At 43.2% G+C, this 21,634-nt stretch overlaps 1 protein-coding gene across 2 annotated transcripts in view; it reads right to left on the bottom strand.

Moving 5' to 3' along the window:
* Positions 1-21,260, bottom strand: part of LOC115200274 (synaptic vesicle glycoprotein 2C) — a 59,825-nt gene extending 38,565 nt beyond the window's left edge. The window contains exons 1-2 of one of the 2 annotated variants that reach the window (XM_029763211.1): positions 21,047-21,260; positions 7,979-8,789 (exon numbers count right to left, since the gene is read on the bottom strand). In XM_029763211.1, coding sequence (XP_029619071.1) covers positions 7,979-8,585 — 607 coding nt within the window. In that variant the 5' untranslated portion in view covers positions 8,586-8,789; positions 21,047-21,260. The remainder of the gene's footprint in view (positions 1-7,978; positions 8,790-21,046) is intronic. The other variant, XM_029763213.1, reaches the window with a different exon arrangement.
* Between the last annotated feature and the right edge of the window lie 374 nt (positions 21,261-21,634).

The following is a 21,634-nucleotide window of genomic DNA, read 5'->3' as shown; positions in this document are numbered from 1 at the left end:
CTCAAGTTTGACAATTGAGGACTTTTTACACCCAGTCAAAACAGTTTGCGCATATATTATGACGATAATTTGTGACGTTTTTGTTGGTTTTGGTCTTTTTTTTAGGCAAGTCGAAGTTTGGTAGCCGAAGTCTACGCCCTTTCGTAGATTTTAGCTATCGTTCTTTTTTTACATCCGTTATTAGACAGTGGCAACGATGATGATTATGAACATGGTCTTTTGCCTGCTAATGCCTGCAATGCAGTGAAGAAAACGATATGACAACAATAACGTCTAATGTAACTGGCCCCTCTAACAGTACAACTGGCCCCAGCTGAAATGGTCTAGAACCGCCACTGCAGTCCCCCACAACATACCCAAGAGTTTCCTAATTGGAAAGGGGTAGTCTGTTTAATCAAGAGGGACAAGCAACAGTAATATTGCCCTTTTTTTCCTCTCGTTTCCAAGCAAAGGTCTTTAGGGAGTATGAGAGCACAGACAGTCGCTTTGCCTAGGTGAGATCTGCTAGGAGCAAACCGAACCTATGCATGCCTTTACACTGTACTCTAGTCAAATCAAATGTTATTTTTCACATGCACCGAATACAACAGGTGTAGACCTTATCGTGAAATGCTTTCTTACAAGCCCTTAACCAACAATGCAGTTCAAGAAAAAGTTAAAAATATTAACTAAATAGACTAAAGTATGTATATAAGTATGTATATATTTTTAACACAATAAAATAACAATAATGAGGCTATATACAGGGGGTACCGGTACCGAGTCAATGTGAGGGGGTACAGGTTAGTCAATGTAATTTGTACATTTAGGTAGGGGTAAAGTGACTATGCATAGACAATAAACAGTGAGTAGCAGCAGTGTAAAAACAAAGGGGGAGCTTGGCCAGTATGCACTACCCTCTGTAGCGCCTTGCGTTCATATGCCGAGCAGTTGCCATACCAGGCAGTGATGCAACCGGTCAGGATGCTCTCAATGGTGCAGCTGTAGAACTTTTTGAGGATCTGGGGACCCATGCCAAGTCTTTTCAGTCTCCTGAGGGGGAAAAGGTGTTGTCGTGCTCTCTTCATGACTGGCTTGGTGTGTTTGGACAATGATAGTTTGTTGGTGATGTGGACACCAAGGATCTTGAAACTCTCGACGCGCTCCCCTACAGCCCCATCGATGTGAATGGGGGAGTGTTCGGCCCTCCTTTTCCTGTAGTCCACGATCAGCTCCTTTGTCTTGCTCACGTTGAGGGAGGGGTTGTTGTCCACCTCCACCCTATAGGCTGTCTCATCGTTGTCGGTGATCAGGCCTACCACTGTTGTGCTGTCAGCAAACTATTATTTTTTATTAATCCAAAACATACAATATACTTGCAGTGAAGCCACTCAACAACTACACCACACCAGTAATCCAACAGACTCCCATTCAGAGCGACACACAGAAGTATCCAGGGTCAATGCCCTGCTCAAGGTGGAGGACCCGAACCCTCCAAGATCCCACCACAGTTCCCCAATAGCTGCCCCTCAACCATCCAAGACCGCTCCCCCATTCCCCCCTCCAAGAAATAAATAAAATAAAAAATGTAATTAAATGAATTTCATTCCCCACCCCAAAGAACCCCCCACCCCAATGCACCAACAACCAAGAAAATGTAACTAAAGAGAAAAAAGAAAAAGACAAAGGAAAACAGAAAACAACAATGCAAAAAAAAACTAAAGACATCAAGGACAACTACAATCATAGCAGCAAGGCCAACTGCATATGTTTGAGTGCATGTCTGGCACTATTTACATGTGTGTGTGTCCGTGTATGTGTGTATTTGAATGAGTGTGTATATGCATGTGTACAAACACCTGCACGGCATCAGCCAAACCGGCATTAGCTGTAAAAACACTGCCCCTCAGTGTCATTCAAACTTACTTTTTATTATGTTTTATTTTTACATTATTTTTTATACTTTTATCTTTGACCATCATTCTATCTCCCGCCCAGCAACTCCACTCCCACTTCTCTCCAATTCCACATCCCAACCCTCAGCTTCCTTCAGCCCATCCCACCTATCTCTGCTGGCCAACCTCCTCGGATTTCTACGCAACATATATCTTTCAACTAGGCTGTGATGTTTAACGTACAATTTCAATCCATCTTGTTGAATAGAATCCACAGATTGCGAGTTGATGATAAATACTTTTACTAAGAGTATTAGTATATTAGTAATTGAGTGACCCGGTCTCTCCAGATCTCCTAACAGTACTATTTCTAGGGGCAGTTTTAGATCAATGCTATGCATTTTCTGCCATTCCTGAACCTGTTTCTGGTCTCAGGTTCAGGAATGGCTGAAAATGACAAAATAATACCTAAATAAATTGTCTATTGATTCTGTATCCTCACAACAAAATCTGCAGAGCTTCGATGATTTTATGCCCTGTATATTCAACATTTTGTTGGTGGCAATAACTCTATATAATAATTTTAGCTGAAAAGCACAAAGTCTTGAATCTTGCATTGTTTTATATATCAACTCATACACCTTGTACCATGGAATAGGTACATCAAAAATCTCTTCCCAACTATTTTGCAATCTGTATGGTACAGCAGCACCATAAGTAAGTGAGTAAACTGACATATGACTAAGGAGTTAATCAGGGCAATTTTTCCATAAATAGACAGGTATTTACCCCTCCATGGTTGCAGGACCTTGTCTATTTTTACAAGTTTTCTATTGAAATTCATTGTGGAGAGCTTATTTCTATCTTTTGTGATATGAATACCAACTATATGTCTACTTCACCTTCAGACAATGTTATAGGTAAACTGCAGGGTAATGTAAAAGTTGTATTTTTTAAAGATCCAATACGTAATATTGTACACTTATCATAATTAGGTTTTAGTCCAGAGAGTACAGAAAAGTTATCTAGATCTTCAATGAGACATTTCAGGGATCTAGCTTGCGGACTTCATATAAAACTTGAGTCATCGGCATACATGGACACCTTTGTTTTTAAGCCTTGGATTTCTAATCCTCTAATGTTGTTATTGGATCTGATTTTAATAGCTAGCATTTCGATGGCCATGACGAATAGATATGGTGACAGCAGACACCCTTATTTAACTCCTCTTGATAATTCAAAACTCTGAGAAGTAGCCGTTATTTACTATTTTACACCTGGGGTTGCTATACATTACTTTTACCCAATTTATAAGAGAATCACCGAAATTGAAAAAAATCCAGGCATTTATAAATAAAATCCAGTCTTACTTTATCAAATGTCTTTTCAAAATCTGCTATAAATACCAGGCATGGCTTCTTAGAATATCATGAAATATGTATTATTTCTAGTAGTTGTCGTATATTATCTCCAATGTATCGTCCATGTAAAAAACCTGTCTGATCAGGATGAACAATACCTGGTAAAACCTTTTTCATTCTGAGTGCTATGCATTCCGCTAGTATTTTTGCATCACAACATTGAAGTGTAAGGGGCCTCCAGTTTTTTTTAGATAGACTGGATCTTTATATTTGTCATCTGGGTCTTGTTTCCATAATAGTGAAATCAGACCTTCCTGTTGAGTACCTGACAGACTACCATTTCAATAGGAGTAGTTAAAACAATCAAAAAAGGCTCGACATACCTCTACCGGTATGCCATCAAGCCCCGGGGTTTTTCCACACTGAAAGGATTTAATAGCCTCAAAAAGTTATTCCTCTGTAATTTGGCCTTCGCACTGATCTTTCTGTACATTTTTGTATTATTTGGAAATAATTCCTTACCGTAATCTTCATTCAGTGGGAGAGGATGAGACGGAAAAGAGAACATCTGCTTAAAATATTTAGCTTCCTCTTTTAAAATATAATTCGGCGAATCAGTAACGAGTTTCTGCTAATTATTTTTGTTAGCGTTCCTGTGTTGGAGATTCAGGAATACGTTTGTGCATTTTCCATCTAGTTTGCTTTATTTTGTAATAGATTACATTAGATCGTTCTTGAATAAGTCCCTCTAGTTATTTTTGTTTTTCCTCTAACTTATGTTGTATCTCTAGTATTTTTTATTTTTTTTTTGCTGTCCAGCTGTACTATCAGTTCATGTATTTCCCTTGTTAGTCCTGTCTCTTTAGCCAGAAACGGCCTTTTTATTATTGATGAGTTGTCACGTATACTCCCTCTCCGGCCTCTAGGTCACCAGGCTGCTGATTATCCTGCACACCTGTCACCATCGTCTCGCGCACATGACTCACCTGGACTCCATCACCTCCTTGATTATCTTCCCTATATCTGTCACTCCTCTTGGTTCATTCCTCAGGTGTTATTGACTCTGTTTCATGTCGGTGTGTTTGTGTTTTGTTTATTTATTAAAACACTTACTACCTGTACTTGCTTCCCGACTCGTTACATGAATATCGAATGACCTCTGAATGTACTGTAACGACCCGGTATTGTGTTCTGTGTTTGTGGGTGTGTTATGGTTCTCATGGCTACTAGCAGGGGTTAAATATGTCAGGACAGAGGGAAAGGTTGGGGGGGTATGATGGGTAATCCCGCGGGATTTGGAAATGCATAAATAGGGATTACTGTCTCATCTTTCTTTCTTTCTGTTCGGGGCCTTGATCTGTTCCTATGGGAGTGACCCTTAACTCGACATGGTATAATTGTGTACGTTCGGCATTTAGCGGCGTGGGCTGTGGCCTGAACAGTAGCCCAGTTTAGGAATAAACCTGTGTTCTGACCTGCACACCTAGAGTCCGTCTCTTATCCTTTTATGACCCAGCCGGGTCATTACAGTACATTTAAAGGTGTCCCAAACAATAAGGGGAATTGCTGAACCTATATTATACTGGAACAATTCAGTTATAAATTATTTTGTCTTAGTTAAATAAGTTTTTCTCCAGTAAACTTTGTTTACATTTCCAATGTCCACGTGGAAATTCTATAAGAGTAATATGAAGGCCAATTAAATGATCTGATCGAATTCTGTCGCCTACTAAAAAAAATTAAACCTTTGATTTTAACATTTTATTCCACCTTACCATAACTAGATACTATTCTCAGGCTAAATTGACCATAATTAGTGCTTGTAAAGTTACTGCCATCAGAGGTATTATGACAGTCAAAACTAGAGCTTTCAAATGTCTGATATTTAGAATTCAAGAAATAGGTTCTAGCAATATTTGTTTTATTCCCTTGTCTGTTTTGCCTGTGAACCAATGCCACAGATATTATAAAATTGAGATAAAATATTGTGTGTAGTAAATCTGAGTAGGTTGATGTGTATGATATTAGATGTGATTTAGTGAGAGTGTGTACGATGTCTGAATAAGAGTAAGACTATAATGTGTGATGTCCAAATAAATAATAACCCCGCCAATTTGCATGGTTAAGTGTCTATGTGTGTAACATGTAGTGCGTATAGCCTTAATATTCATGATACTTGTAATCCATATCGTATCACCATCATAGTTGTTTCAAATTTCAAGACGGATTACATGAATTCTCTGATCACACCCTCTGGATTATTGGATGCGTCCTCAGGAATCCCAGAAAATATTAGACTTTAACGCATGCTATGACGTTGAATGTCTAGTAGCGACTCCCTCATCACCCTGTTTTCCCTGAGTAGACAATCCGTGTTGGAATCGTGGATTTTTACCTTGGCTGGGAGTGCCTTGTTCTCTCCTTGGAACATGACAATTTCACTCTGGCTAAACTCCAAACTCCCCCTCAGCCCTGCTACCTCCTCACACAATTTGTCCAGTGTTGCATGGATTCCAGCCAGAGCACTAGCCCCTACTTCAACCGTAAGTAAATAGATTAATCTGTCTTTCGTTTTTTGTCTGGTTCTTTTGTGAGGTAGCCAGATCTTTCCATGATGGAGTATGTTGTTCCTCCATAGCGTAAAGCTGTTGATAGTCGTTGTTTTCCCTCAGGATCTCCTTAGTATCCAGGTTGGCTCTTTACTGCAGCCAGCTGTTTTTAACAATGCGCCTTTCCCACGACGACGACCAGTGTTTTTGTACTACAGCCACCTAGCACTATTGTATGGTTAGCCGTGTTTCCTAGCTGTTAAAAGCTAACCGCGTCGCAGAATCGACACAAAAACAAGTTTGGTATTTAATGAATAGCGGTTTGTTTTAACTAAAAATAGCCAACCGAGTGTTTTCCAGCATACAGTGTTCAGCTGTGCACTCTGATGACGTGTGACGACGGACCTTTACTGCGCAGTCTGATCCAACACTCCTAGCTCCGTCATCAAACTTAATGATGGTGTTGGATTCCTGCTTGGCCACGCAGTCGTGGGTGAACAGGGAGTACAGGAGGGGCCTATGCATGCACCCTGAGAGGCCCCCGTGTTGAGGATCAGCATGGCAGATGTGTTGTTGCCTACTCTTACCACCTGGGGTCGGCCCGTCATGAAGTCCAGGATCCAGTTGCAGAGGGAGGTGTTTAGTCCCAGGGTCCTTACCTTAGTAATGAGCTTTGAGGGCACTATGGTGTTGAACGCTGAGCTATAGTCAATGGATAGCATTCTCACATAGGTGTTCCTTTTGTCCAGGTGGGAAAGGGCAGTGGGAGTGCGATTGAGATTATGCTTTGAAAGGCTGGTCATGGCTCACATCAACAACATCAGAAGCCAGCCAAGACCCATTCCAATTCGCATACCGCCCCAACAGATCCCCAGACTTCATGTGCTTTGAGTTTAGGATTTAGGTAGGTTCTCTTTGCTTTCTTGGGCGCAGGGACTATGGTGGTCTGCTTGAAACATGTAGCTATTACAGACTCAGTCAAGGAGAGGTTGAAAATGTCAGTGAAGACACTTGCTAGTTGGTCCGTGCATGCTCTGAGTACACGTCCTGGTAATCCATCTGGCCTTGTGAATGTTGACATGTTTTACGGAGAGCGTGATCACACAGTGATCTGGTGACTGAGGGGATATACTCCTCAATGCCATTGGATGATTCCCGGAACATATTCCAGTCTATGCTAGCAAAACAGTACTGTAGCGTAGCATCCGTGTCATCTGACCACTTCCGTATTGAGCGAGTCACTGGTACTTCCTGCTTTAGTTTTTGCTAGTAAGCAGGAATCAGGAGGTTTTAATTATGGTCAGATTTGTCAAATGGAGGGCGAGGGAAAGCTTTGTATGCATCTCTGTGTGTGGAGTAAATGTGGTCTAGAGTTTTTTTTTCCTCTGGTTGAAAATTGGATTGGTGGTAGAAATTAGGTTAAACAGATTTAAGTTTGCCTGCATTTAAAGTCCCCAGCCACTAGGGGCGCCGCTTCTGGATGAGCATTTTCTTGTTTTCTTATGACCTTGTACAGCTCGTTGAGTGCGGTATTAGTGCCAGCATCAGTTTGTGGTGGTACATAGACGGCTACAAAAAATATAGATGAAAACTCTCTTGGTAGATAGTGTGGTCTACAGCTTATCATTAGGTACTCTACCTCAGGCAAGCAATACCTCGAGACTTCCTTAATATTAGACATTGCGCACCAGCTGTTATTGACAAATAGACACACACCCCCACCCCTCGTCTTCCCAGACGTAGCTGTTCTGTCCTGCTGATGCACAAAAACCCAGCCAGCTGTATATTATCCGTGTTGTCGGTGAAACATAAGATATTAGTTTTTTTATGTCCCGTTGGTAGGATAGTCTCGAACGGAGATCATCCAGTTTATTCTCCAGTGATGGCCAGTAGAACGGATGGTAGAGGTGGGTTACCCACTTGCCGACAAATTCTCTAAAGGTACCCCAATCTCCACCCCCTGTATTTCCATCTGTTCTTCATGCGAATGACAGGGATTTGAGCCTAGTCTAGGTGGACAACAGTAATTTAATCCTGTCTTCTTCTTACACAAACCTGCTATAGCACTCATGCATTTCGCTACACCTGCAATAACATCTGCTAAATATGTGTATGTGGCCAGTAAATTTTCTTTTCTTTGATGTTTTACACACAAATGAACGCACACACGCACTCCAAACCCCAAACCCCTTACCCAGCCATCCAGATCTGGAGTTGGAGCCACCCAGAGCACACATGTCCGTCTCGGCGCTGGGTAGAACAAACCCCACCACGAACACCTCCACCCCATCCGACATGAGGGCCAGGCCCAGCACCAGGAACAGCTGCCACTGGAACCTGCCATGGCCACACTCCTGGATGATCAGCTCATACTGCTGGGCCAGTTCTTCCTCATCCGCCTGCCTCTCCTTCTCCAGCTCCTTACGTTCTCTCAGGCTGTCTGTGACGGGCTGCCCCAGAGCCACCTGCCCCTCCCTGGACCGCCTGTCTCCAGCCGCTGGGATCCCCTGGTACTCCCCCTCGTAAATCTCATCTTCGTCATCATGGCCCTCTGTGGCATCGCTGGCATCACTGGCCTGGTCGTTGTCATTGTAGCCTCCGTCCTGCCTCAGGGGATTATGGTAAAAGTCGTCGCCCTCGTCTACCTCGTCCTCAAAACGGCTGTATTTGCGCTGGGAGTACTCGTCTGTGGCGCTGTCCACGACCTTGTTGACCTTTTTCACGGCGTGCCGCTTGGCCTCCTTGGCGATGTCCTTGGCCCCCTTCACTAAAGAAGTCCTGTTATCGTAGCTGTCATCCATTTTATCTCTGATGGAGGTTCAGGGGTGGAAGTACAGGGGGGTAGGAAGGGGGCAGAGGGGGATGGATGTAAGCTGGTGGAGTGGTTTGGGAGCAGAGCAGAGTGAAGCAGAGTGGTGGATCTGGAGATGCAGAAGGGGAAAACCCTGGACTCTGCAGTCACCACAGAAAGATACCCTCACTGGCTGTGGTTTTCATTGGTCCGGCTGTGGGAGAAATAGACAAAGAGAAGGGGAGAGAGAGAGACAGAGAGGGGGAGACGGAAAGACGAGGAGAAAGAGAGGGGGAGAGACAGAAAGACAGGGAGAGAGAGAGAAAGAGGGGGGGACAGAAAGACGGGAGGGAGAGAAAGAGACAGGGGGAGAGACAGAAAGGGGGGGGCAGAAAGACAGGGGGAGGGAGAAAAAGAGACAGGGGAGAGACAGAAAGACAGGGGGAGAGAGAGAAAGGTTCCAGTCAGATAAGGTGAATAACTCCGGTAGTTTCCACAGCTACATTCATAACCAGACAGTGATGCAGAAACGGCACAGACACCAAACTCTCTTAAACATTCACTCACCGTCCTGCCTGCCTGCTCCCTTTCCTTTTGATCATTTCTTTGAGTGATGTGAAGAAAATGGCTTTGGCATATTACTCTCAGTTTATATTCACAAAGTACATTGAATTTCCCGGAGAGCTCTCCTGTTCTATATTTCATGAGTCGACATCAGTCTCAGGCCTTAAACAGAGATAGGAAATGTGCCGAATCATATTCATTTGTGTTGGAGAAGGAACTAATAAACAAGGTTCTGGCCCAAATAAATGTGTCTTTGATAAAGCGCTGGTATATTACAGTGGATGTGGTGACCCAAGCAGAACCTTAGTGTCCTCCTTTAATCCATGCAAGGGGAGGATTCACGGGAAACCTGAAGGCAAATGACCACTTTGTCACCAACCCACACACACACAAACAGTGGGTGTTGGAAGGAAATTGGTTTGTCATGGTTACTGATTTCATACACATTAATTAGGGCACACACACAGTGGGCAGGGGGAAACCCTCCCAGTCGTCAGAGGCCTGGGTTGGCTGGTGGAGACCTCAACATAACCCTGCAATGTAACATGATTTATTGTGAGTGATCAAAGTGTAAACTAAGACCTACAGTATAACACAGATTTACTTCATCGCCCTGGCTGCACTCTTTCATATTATAGCTTGCATAAAATATACATTACGGATTGGTGGGAAGAGAAGGTATATTGGAAACTGTCAACCAAGGATTTACTACATCCTCCAATGGAAGAAGGCTGAATCTGTTGGAGACAGGTGTGTGTCCTTATTTTGTAAAATATAAATGATGAAATTATATAATTTGTAGTATTTTTGATTAACAGAACCCATGGACTCTGATGATTTTGTGTGTGTGTGTGTGTGTGTGTGTGTGAGAGAGAGAGAGACTGAGGGTGTCTTTCAGGTCATCCGTCCAGTGTGTCTCTGAGCTGCACTCTACAGGGCCTAATGAACAATGAAGCCCTGTCAGGAGGCCACAAATCCCCGCCCAGGATCCAACTCCCATAATGCAATTTTACTGGGCAAAATGACACCGCTGATTCAAGGTGACTCTGCTTATCCCATTTGGCTCATTGGCTGGCTTCTGACCAATGATCCTTTTAGATGTATTGTTCATTTTTCAGTACCCCGATTGCCTGTGTTATTTATCATTGTCTCTAGTAGCAGGGTCCTGTGTTATTTATCATTGTGTCTAGTAGCAGGGTCCTGTGTTATTTATCATTGTGTCTAGTAGCAGGGTCCTGTGTTATTTATCATTGTCTCTACTAGCAGGGTCCTGTGTTATTTATCATTGTCTCTAGTAGCAGGGTCCTGTGTTATTTATCATTGTCTCTAGTAGCAGGGTCCTGTGTTATTTATCATTGTCTCTAGTAGCAGGGTCCTGTGTTATTTATTATTGTGTCTAGTAGCAGGGTCCTGTGTTATTTATCATTGTGTCTAGTAGCAGGGTCCTGTGTTATTTATCATTGTCTCTAGTAGCAGGGTCCTGTGTTATTTATTATTGTCTCTAGTAGCAGGGTCCTGTGTTATTTATCATTGTCTCTAGTAGCAGGGTCTTGTGTTATTTATCATTGTCTCTAGTAGCAGGGTCCTGTGTTATTTATCATTGTCTCTAGTAGCAGGGTCCTGTGTTATTTATCATTGTCTCTAGTAGCAGGGTCCTGTGTTATTTATCATTGTGTCTAGTAGCAGGGTCCTGTGTTATTTATCATTGTCTCTAGTAGCAGGGTCCTGTGTTATTTATCATTGTCTTTAGTAGCAGGGTCCTGTGTTATTTATCATTGTGTCTAGTAGCAGGGACCTGTGTTATTTATCATTGTCTCTAGTAGCAGGGTCCTGTGTTATTTATCATTGTGTCTAGTAGCAGGGTCCTGTGTTATTTATCATTGTGTCTAGTAGCAGGGACCTGTGTTATTTATCATTGTGTCTAGTAGCAGGGTCCTGTGTTATTTATCATTGTCTCTAGTAGCAGGGTCCTGTGTTATTTATCAATGTCTCTAGTAGCAGGGGCCTGTGTTATTTATCATTGTCTCTAGTAGCAGGGTCCTGTGTTATTTATCATTGTGTCTAGTAGCAGGGTCCTGTGTTATTTATCATTGTGTCTAGTAGCAGGGTCCTGTGTTATTTATCATTGTCTCTACTAGCAGGGTCCTGTGTTATTTATCATTGTCTCTACTAGCAGGGTCCTGTGTTATTTATCATTGTCTCTAGTAGCAGGGTCCTGTGTTATTTATCATTGTGTCTAGTAGCAGGGTCCTGTGTTATTTATCATTGTGTCTAGTAGCAGGGTCCTGTGTTATTTATCATTGTCTCTAGTAGCAGGGTCCTGTGTTATTTATCATTGTCTCTAGTAGCAGGGTCCTGTGTTATTTATCATTGTCTCTAGTAGCAGGGTCCTGTGTTATTTATCATTGTCTCTAGTAGCAGGGTCCTGTGTTACTGCTTTGTCTTGTTATTGGACTGTTGTTTTTTTACAGAGAACCTTATTTAGATGAACATCGCAGAGCTGTATTACAGAGGACACTCAGGTTAGGTGTTGTTAAATAACCATCTTCTGGGATTTAATATGAAAACCTGTCTGTCTCAACCCATCTGTTGTACTGTACTACTCTCCTATTGGATCCCATTCTGCACTTTGTATTTTACAACTTTGCTTCTGTTATGTGAACTCAAAGTCAGGCCCTGCCAGTGGCTTGTCAAGACTCCTGACAGACTCTCAAGACATTGACGCTTCATAGTGTTTCCTGCAGGTCATGAGTTGGGTGATCACACACCTCTAAATACAAAGCATGCACGCATGTACACACACACACACACACACACACACACACACACACACACACACACACACAGTGGGTTGTGGGTGTGTGTCCAGTGTCTGTCTGTCAGAGAGTCTGTGGAGCGTAGCCCGAGCCACCCTGTCAGTGGTGATGAGGATCAGTGAAGACCTGTGTGCATACCAAGGCCCTCACACGCCACCTCACCTGACCACCACTGAGGAGACTGAGACAGCACCGACTGCCAGACCATCAGGGGCAGTCACACTGCTATTTACCATAACACTCCCAGAGATTGGCCCAGTGGGGTTCCTCTGTCACGGGAAAGATTTAGATATTTCTTAATTCCATTCTTTTACTTTTAGATTTGTGTGTATTGTTGTGAATTGTTAGATACCACTGCACTGTTGGAGCTATGAACACAAGCATGTCGCTGGTCCCACAATAACATCTGCTTAATATGTGTATGTGACCAATAAGATTTGATTTGATTTGAGTGGACTGGCATACAAAGGGTTAACACAAGACGTGCAGCTACCATTAGTGTGAACTGTCTGAGGATGGCTTGAAATAGGCCCTGGTCTGGCGGTAGCCTCTGTCTGGGTGATGGATGGTGCCTCTGCTTTCTTTCAGCCTCTTTAGACTGGGGAAAAAAACTCTAGGTCAACTATTACTTGGCTGCAACTTTCCAACTAATCCGCAGACAAATGACCAGATTCAAGACATTATTTCAGAGCATTTTGCCGGGCTACTGACACTAATAAAAAGTTTTCACAAACTGAGAAAGGTGTTTATGGTGTTAGCAGGTTAGCATTTTTCATCCTGAATCTTGTTCTGGAGGTAGGTCTGCAGAGTGGTAACTATCTGGCACAGCCACAAAGACATCAAATTTTAAACCTAACCTTAACCACATTGCTAACACTAATGCCTAACCCTCACCTTAAACTAAGACCAAAAAGCACATCTGTATTTTCATTAACTTTTTCAATATAGCCAATTCTAACTTTGTATCTGGCCTATCTAAGGGGAAATCACTCAGTTTTGCCTCAAAGACAAGACTCATGACAATAAACGTCAACCTGCATTTTGTGACCGGTTAAAGATGACACTATAATAGAGATTTAAATGAGAGTTTGAGAAGAAGGAAACAGATAACTTTTTTCTGTAAGAATGCTGTTAATTGACTACAGCTCCGTATTCAACACCATAGTACCCTCCAATCACATCATTAAGCTTGAGACCCTGGGTCTTGACCCCACCCTGTGCAACTGGGTCCTGGACATCCTGATGGGCCGCCCCCAGGTGGTGAAGGTAGGAAACAACATCTCCACTCCGCTGATCCTCAACACTGGGGTGCGTTCTCAGCCCCCTCCTGTACTCCCTGTTCACCCACGACTGCGTGGCCATGCACACCTCCAATTCAATCATCAAGTTTGCAGACGACACAAAAATGGTAGGCTTGATTACCAACAACGACGAGACAGCCTACAGGGAGGAGGTGAGGGCCCTCGGAGTGTGGTGTCAGGAAAATAACCTCTTACTCAACGTCAAAAAAACAAAGGAGATGATCGTGGACTTCAGGAAACAGCAGAGCCCCCCCCCCATCGACGGGACAGTAGTGGAGAAGGTGGAAAGTTTTAAGTTCCTCAGTGTAAATATCACCGACAAACAGAAATGGTCCAAGCACACAGACGGTGTAGTGAAGAAGGCGCAACTGCGCCTTTTCAACCTCAAGAGGCTGAAAAAATGTGGCTTGTCACCGAAAACCCTCACTAACTTTTACAGATGCACAATTGAGAGCATCCTGTCGGGCTGTATCACCGCCTGGTACGGCAACTGCATCGCCCACAACCGCAAGGCTCTCCAGAGGGTGGTGCGGTCTGCACAACGCGTCTCCGGGACACCTACTGCACCCGATGTCACAGGAAGGCAAAAAAGATCATCAAGGACAATAACCACCCGAGCCACTGCCTGTTCACCCTGCTTCCATCCAGAAGGCGAAGTCAGTACAGGTGCATCAAAGCTGGGACAGAGAGAAGTTATTTTTCAATCTCAAAGCCATCAGATTGTTAATCAGCCACCACTAGCACAGAGAGGTGGCTGCCTACCTACAGATTTGATATCATTGGCCACTTTAATAAATGGAACACTAGTCACTTTAATAATGCCACTTTTAGAATGTTTACACATCTCGCATTACTCATCTCATATGTATATACTCTATACTGTATCCTTCACTATCTATTCCTTACTATATATTGCATCTTAGTCACTCTGTCACTGCTCATCCATATATTTTATACTTATATATTCTCATCCCATTCCTTTACTAGATTATGTGTATTAGGTTTTGTTGTGGAATTTGTTTGATATTACCTGTTAGATAGCTTCACTGTCGGATCTAGAAGCATAAGCATTTCGCTACACTCGCAATAACATCTGCTAACCGTGTGTATGTGACCAATAAAATTTGATTTGATTTGAGGACAATTTGCTGGATCTGATCTCATGCATAATGAGTCTACCTTTTGGACTAAAGGTAAATACACTACCATTAAAAAGTTTGGGGTCACTTAGAAATGTCCTTGTTTTTGAAAGAAAAGCCAATTTTTTTGTCCATTAAAATAACATCAAGTTGATCAGAAATACATTGTTAATGTTAATTGTGTTAACTAATCCAAGTTTAGCATTTTAAAAGGCTAATTGATCATTAGAAAACCCTTTTGCAATTATGTTAACACAGCTGAAAACTGTTGTCCTGATTAAAGAAGCAATAAAACTGGCCTTCTTTAGACTAGTTGAGTATCTGGAGCATCAGCATTTGTGTGCTCGACTACAGGCTCAAAATGGCCAGAAACAAATAACTTTCTTCTGAAACTTGTCAGTCTATTCTTGTTCTAAGAAATGATGGGCTCTTCCATGTGAGAAATTGCCAAGAAACTAAAGATCTCGTACAACGCTGTGTACTACTCCCTTCACAGAACAGCGCAAACTGGCTCTAACCAGAATAGTCCGGGCTCTGGCTGGGCCACTCAAGGACATTCAGAGACTGGTCCCGAAGCCACTCCTCTGATGTCTTGGCTGTGTGCTTAGGGTTGTTGTCCTGTTGGAAGGTGAACCTTTGCCCCAGTCTGAGGTCATGAGTGCTCTGGAGAAGGTTTTCATCAAGGATCTCTCTGTACTTTTCTTCGTTCATCTTTGCCTCGATCCTGACTAGTCCCTGCCGCTGAAAAACATCCCCATAGCATGATGCTGCCACCACCATCCTTCACAGTAGAGATAGTGCCAGGTTTCCTCCAGTTGTGATGTTTGGCATTCAGGCCAAAGAGTTCAATCTTAGTTTCATCAGAATAGAGAATCTTGTTTATCATAGTCTGAGTTTTTAGGTGCCTTTTGGCAAACTCCAAGTGGGCTGTCATGTGGCCACTCTACCATAAAGGCCTGATTGGTGGAGTGCTGCAGAGATGGTTGTCCTTCTGGAAGGTTCTCCCATCTCCACAGAGGAACTCTAGAGCTCTGTCAGAGTGACAATTGGGTTCTTGGTCACCTCCCTGACTAAGGCCCTTCTCCCCAGATTGCTCCCCCGGCCAGCTGTAGGAAGAGTCTTGGTGGTTCCAAACTTCTGCCATTTAAGAATGATGGAGGCCACTGTGTTCTTGGGGACTTTCAATGCTGAAGAAATGTTTTGGTACCCTTCCCCAGATATGTGCCTCGACACAAACCTGTCTCGGAGCGCTACGGACAATTCCTTCAACCTCATGGCTTGGTATATATAGACAGGTGTGTGCCTTTCCAAATCATGTCCAATCAATTGAGTCTCATAGCAAAGGGTCTGAATAGTTATGTAAATAAGGTATTTCTGTTTTTTTTTCTTCGCTTTGTCATTATAGGGTATTGTGTGTAGATTGATGAGGAAAATCATGAATTTAATCAATTTTAGAATAAGGCTGTAACGTAACAAAATGTGGAAAAAGTCAAGGGTTCTGAATACTTTCCGAGTGCACCGTACATCTAATGGGTAGAATGAAAAACAAAAGCTACCTTGTAGCAAGAGGAGTTTACTTGTTTCCTGACCAACACCTACTGAGGGCAGTAAACACCTCATATGTTTTCTTAAGATCATAATAGATCATCAATACTGCCTGCTTTGTGCAGTCTGAATGACAGACTGGACCAAACATACTCACACAAAGCAAAGCAGTAATGAAAAACAAGCTAGCTGCCAGTGTCCTTGCCCTCCCTGTATGCACTCCACTTGCATTTGGACTATTTTTAATTCTGTGGTTCAATGTGAATGCAAGTGCAAACATCCTATGATGGAAATACTAGCAACTTATGCTCCTTATTAGACTCATCCACACTGCGTTTTTTATTCAATATCCTGTCACATACTTTCACATTCAACCAACGTCAGGGATGCAATCTATATTTTAATGTACTCAGTCTTAGTCATGTTTGACTTGTGAGTGTCCTCCCCTTTGAAAGACAAGCGTGGGTGGACGGTTTGGTAGTTGGTTTGTTGCATCAGACAGAGCAGGTCCAATCTCTAAATGGACCGACCTGCACGTAATCCCATCAAAATGGAGACCGCATGACCTCCTCTGCAAGAAAGGGCCTGGGAGGTATTCATTTAGGAGATCCTGATGCCATTACATGGAGAGAGAGAGATGGTGGAATATAGAAAAAAGAGAGGGATGTATAAAGAGGGATAGGAAAAGGGAGTGGAATGGAGACAGGAGGAGTGGAGAGAGATGGAGGGGAGAGAAGGAAGGAGAGATGAGATGGGTAACTGGAAAGAGGAGAGGGGTAGACAAGAAAGAAAGAGAGAGGGTTGAAGGGGGAGAAGAGAGTGATGAGTGAGAGAGATTGAAGGAGAATAGAGAAAGTGAGAGTGGAATGGAGGATAGCTAAGGCCCACTAGCCATGTAGGTACACAGATTACCCCTGAAAGAAACCTGCTTCAATAGTGCTCTGTAGTGCAGTCAACCTTCACAGGGATATTTTGATAATGGCGAACGGCTTAAAGTCAACTTTTATGGTTACTTCGTACTGCTGTTTCAGGTTGGCAATCCCTTTTTAACCTATAATAACTGGAATTATTCATATTAATGTTGACTTCAATCAATCTCCTGCTTAGTGTAGATAAGACATAGGAATTCCCGCCATGCCAATAATAATACAACAGTTCCCTCACCACTGCAGTGGCCCTGGGTCTGAGCCCTTCCCTGTTCAACTGGGTCCAAGACTTCCTCACGGGTCGCCCCCAGGTGGTGAGGCGGGCCAACATCACCATTGCTACGCTGATCCTCAACACAGGGGTCACCCCAGCAGTGTGTGCTCAGCCCCTTCCTGTCCTCTCTGTCCCTTATGACTTAGTGGATACACAACAGTGGTAGGCCTGATCAACAACAATGCTGAGACAGCCTACAGGGAGGAGGAGAGGTCCCTGGCGGAGTGGTGCCAGGAAAATAACCTCTCCCTCAACATCAACAAAACGAAGGAGCTGATCGTGGACTACAGGAGACAGCAGAGAGAGCACGCCCCCATTCACATCGACAGGGCCACAGTGGAGGATCACCGAGGACCTGAAATGGTCCCACCACACCCACACCATAGTGAAGAAGAGCAACAGCACCTCTTCAACCTCAGGAGGCTGAAGAAATTCGGCGTGACACCTAAGACCCTCCTGAACTTCTACAGATAAACCATCGAGAGCATTCTGTCGGGCTGCATCACCATCTGGTACAGCAACTGCACCGCCCACAACCACATGGCTCTCCATGGCTTGCCAGTTACTCTGCCTGGCACCTTAGACACTGTCACTTGCCGGCTACCACCCGGTGCTCTGCCCTGCAGCTTAAAGACTGCTGCCCCGTGTATATAGAGACACTTTAACAATGTTTACACACTGTTTTACCCACTTTTTATATACTGTATATACTGTATTCTAGTCATGGCTTATCCTGTATTAATACTGCTGTACACACCTTTTTTCTATTCATAGACTGTCCATGCTTTCTATACACACCATTTACATATAGATATATAGATATATATTCCGGACTTGGACATTGTTCATTCTGATATTGCTCCTTCTGATCTGTTTTATATTTTGGAATTATGTGTGTATTGATAAATATTACTGCACTGTTAGTACTAGAAATATAAGTATTTCGCTGCACCTGCTATAACATCTGCAAACCTGTTTATGCGACCAATAAACGTTGATTTAATTTGAATGGAACTAATAGTGTTGTGATATCACGTGTGTCAGACTGCTCGAGGAAGCAGGAGGGTGAAGTCAGGCGCAAGAGACACAAGTCCGTGAACACTCGTTCCTTTTAATAAATAATCCACATTTGCCAAAACAGGAAGGGCGGGGCAAGGTAAAAACAAATGCCCATAAACAGCCCGAAAACAGCGTAGGGACGCAGCCCAAAATACACTGCCACAAAACCCGCAGGCAGAAAGGAAAAAACACCTGTTCCCCCAGAACGTACAACCTGACGAAATGACAATCACGCACAAAACACAAACATACCTACCTAGACTAAATAACCCCCCCCCCCTACTAATAACTAAACCAAAACAGCTGCCTACCTAGACCTAACCAACAGAAAGTGAAACAAACAAGGATCGATGGCAGCTAGTAGGCCGGCGACGACGACCGCCGAGCGCCGCCCGGTCGAGGAGGGGCGCCACCTTCCGTCGGTGTCGTGACAACGTGACAGTGCTAGTCAAAATGAATGGCACTTGTATATGCACTCAACTCCCCACACTGCAGTGTGTCCTACAATAAAACTCAAGGCTGAAATATATTGCATTCACTGAACAGCAGATCCAGCTGATTTCACAGATGCAGGGTATAATGGCCAATGATATATCAGATAACTGCAACCGATCTCTGGGATTCGTATAGAATATCACCTAGTTCCCGTTTACTATAATAACTATGTCGCATAATACTTAGCAGAGTTACATTTGAGTCAGGAAGGGAGGGATGATCCTAACAGTGTATGTACCTTGGCTCCCAGAGAACACACACTGGTTCCTGTTTGGTCCATATGGTCACCCTGTCATGCCAGCCCCTTACCACTGAGCTAGGAAACACAGAGAGCCCTAACAGAGAAGCTGGAGAGCACACCACTTGCTGCTGGATGCAGCTTTTACACTATAGTCTATGGCTGTGCTTCACCAGGTTGACAGCCATTTGGAAAGAGGCAAACCCAAAATACAACATGAGAGAAAATTGTGAAAATGGAGGCATGCATGCATGTGTGAAGAGATGTGAGAATTTGTGCAGGAACAACCTTGCTCTGATAAAGAACAATACTGTGGGTATCTTGAGTAAGAAAAGTGTTCTAGAATATGAAAAACAAGGATTCAATTCTGTGGTTCTAATGTTAATTGAAGGTGGGCAAGCGAGATCAGAGGACGTGGCTGAATAACATTATTTTACAATGCCAAGTAATTACCGGGTTGACTCATTCCAGATATATGCAAATGATTTATCTGTACATTTCCATTTGCTTAGTGCTTAGACCGGGTGACTTACAAGGCTGACGCACTGGGTCTATTTGGAGCCTCCACTTTTACTGAATTGTCATTGGGCCAGTGTCAATGAACTATCTCTCAAGGATGTAGCGTTGAGTCAGGTGGCTTTGCCTTAGTGGTTGGTTCCTAACCTTTTTTAGTTACTGTACCACCAACTAAATTGTGCTCTACCCGGAGTACCCTTGAAGTACCCCCTCATGTGCATTTCATGGTCTCATGAGTCTTCTCAAGAACCCCTTGTAGATAGGCCAAGTACCCCTAGGGGTCCTAGTACCCCTGGAAGGGTGTACAGTATGTACCCCTATAGTGTATGGTCCACCTGGGAGAAAATGGCTTGGGTTTAGATTTGGCCCACCTTGCACACACTGGTTGAATGAATGTTGTTTCCACATCATTTCAATTAAATGAGGTTTAACCAATGTGGAATATGCTTTGAATTGAGTCTGTGCCCAGTGGGGTGTGTCAAGCATAAAAGGTACAGGATTGATTGGTGATCTGATGTGAAAAAAGAAGCCCTTTCCTCTTCCATTAGCTTGTTCCTTCATCTGAAAGCCATGGCCTACACATGACTTCATTTTTGCTGTCAACACCATTAAAGGTCAAGCGAGGATAAAGAAAAATAGTCTCATATTTCCCACCAACTGTCCAGCTAGACAACACCTCATATGAAAATATGTCAAGCCGTTTTGAAGACATCTTAAATGTTACCAAGCAAGCTTATAATTCTCCTACAGAGCACTTTGATGCAAATTTCCGCTTCACTGGACGTGCTCTTTGGTAGCCTATCAATCGTTGACTCAGTACCCAACTCGCTACTGTACCCGCAGCCTTGCGCTCTTTTTGGCGGTAATGCAGAGTGCTTTAAGCGCCCGGGGTGACTGGCCGCCTGATACTCATTCACCGCAGACGAGAGCTTGTTTCAGACTTGCAGAGATTTGAGACAGTAGCAACTATCGTCTTCAATTTTATTTGAATAACGAACAAATATCATGGACATCATGACTTTACTTGGTGGGTATGTCTAAAGGGTTAGCCTTGATGTAACAGGACTAAAACCAAACTGTTTTCTTTGATGTTAGCCTACATTATAGCTTAGTATCCCAAATACTCCAAGTAGTGTATCTGGATGGTTTGAAGCACATTTCTTACACGGACTAGAAAGAAGTCAAGCATAGACACTCCATCCCGACAAAAACACCAAGCGCATCATTTTTGTCAGTACAGTTTCAAAGGCAATTCCACTGAAAGATCTGGTAAACTTCAGACGTAAGCTATGAATGAGACTGAGCAGTAAGTAGCATTGTATTATTAATAAAGTGGGTATCCCTGCCAACATCCTCCTCACAGGTGCACTGCAGTCTGTCATACAAGAATTAGGCCTACGTAACCGAACTTTGCATATGACAATATCAAAAAGTGTATTTTGCTATTTTACTTTACACTTAGCCTATAATGAACATTCTTCTGTATTCCGCGAAAGGTTATATGAAACAATGTAAACGAAACACTGTAGGCTAGCCTACTTGAATAAGAACAACCTCTGCTTCCCCACAACGTTCCCTCGAGAAATCAAAGCGCTTACCTTTGTTTGAGAGAGGAAAAGTGGATGGCACTGATTGTTAGCCATTGCACCAGGCGAGTTGCTTGTGTCTTACGATTCTGAATTTGCTGCTATCACACTGTATAACTGAGGTAGTTAATGTCTTCCGGTGTATTTTTTCGATGCAGTTCTCTCTCTGCAGTAGGCTACTTCAGGAAAAGGAGTGAGAGAGAGGGGGGGGGGCAGAAGGGGCAGGGGATAGCTAGGAGAGAAAGTAAAATCAAAAATTGTATTTCATTGAGTGATGCAGGCAATTCCATCTAATGGAACAATCTCGTTAGAGGGAGAATGACGTGAAACACTGCGATGTGCAGTACTGTAGTGATGTGATGAGAGCTTTTGCTTTCCAGACCGAGGCTTTTTAACGAACATATTTTCTACAGATTTAAGAGCTCATGTTATTCTTCAAATACATTGTTAAAGTTTCATATTGAGCAATGGAAATTGATCGTTTTTGCATGTTTTTGAGGCAAAGCAACAACAAAGAAATTCAGATGACATGCTGAAGATGAATGGCATCCATTTGAAAGGCAAATTAATTATGCTGTAAACCGGATTGTATTTGCTGAA

This window comes from Salmo trutta, chromosome 9, assembly GCF_901001165.1.
Source record: "Salmo trutta chromosome 9, fSalTru1.1, whole genome shotgun sequence".
Classification (NCBI taxonomy): domain Eukaryota; kingdom Metazoa; phylum Chordata; class Actinopteri; order Salmoniformes; family Salmonidae; genus Salmo; species Salmo trutta.
Note: the sequence above shows the minus strand (reverse complement) of the source record. Positions and strands in the feature narration are given on the sequence as shown.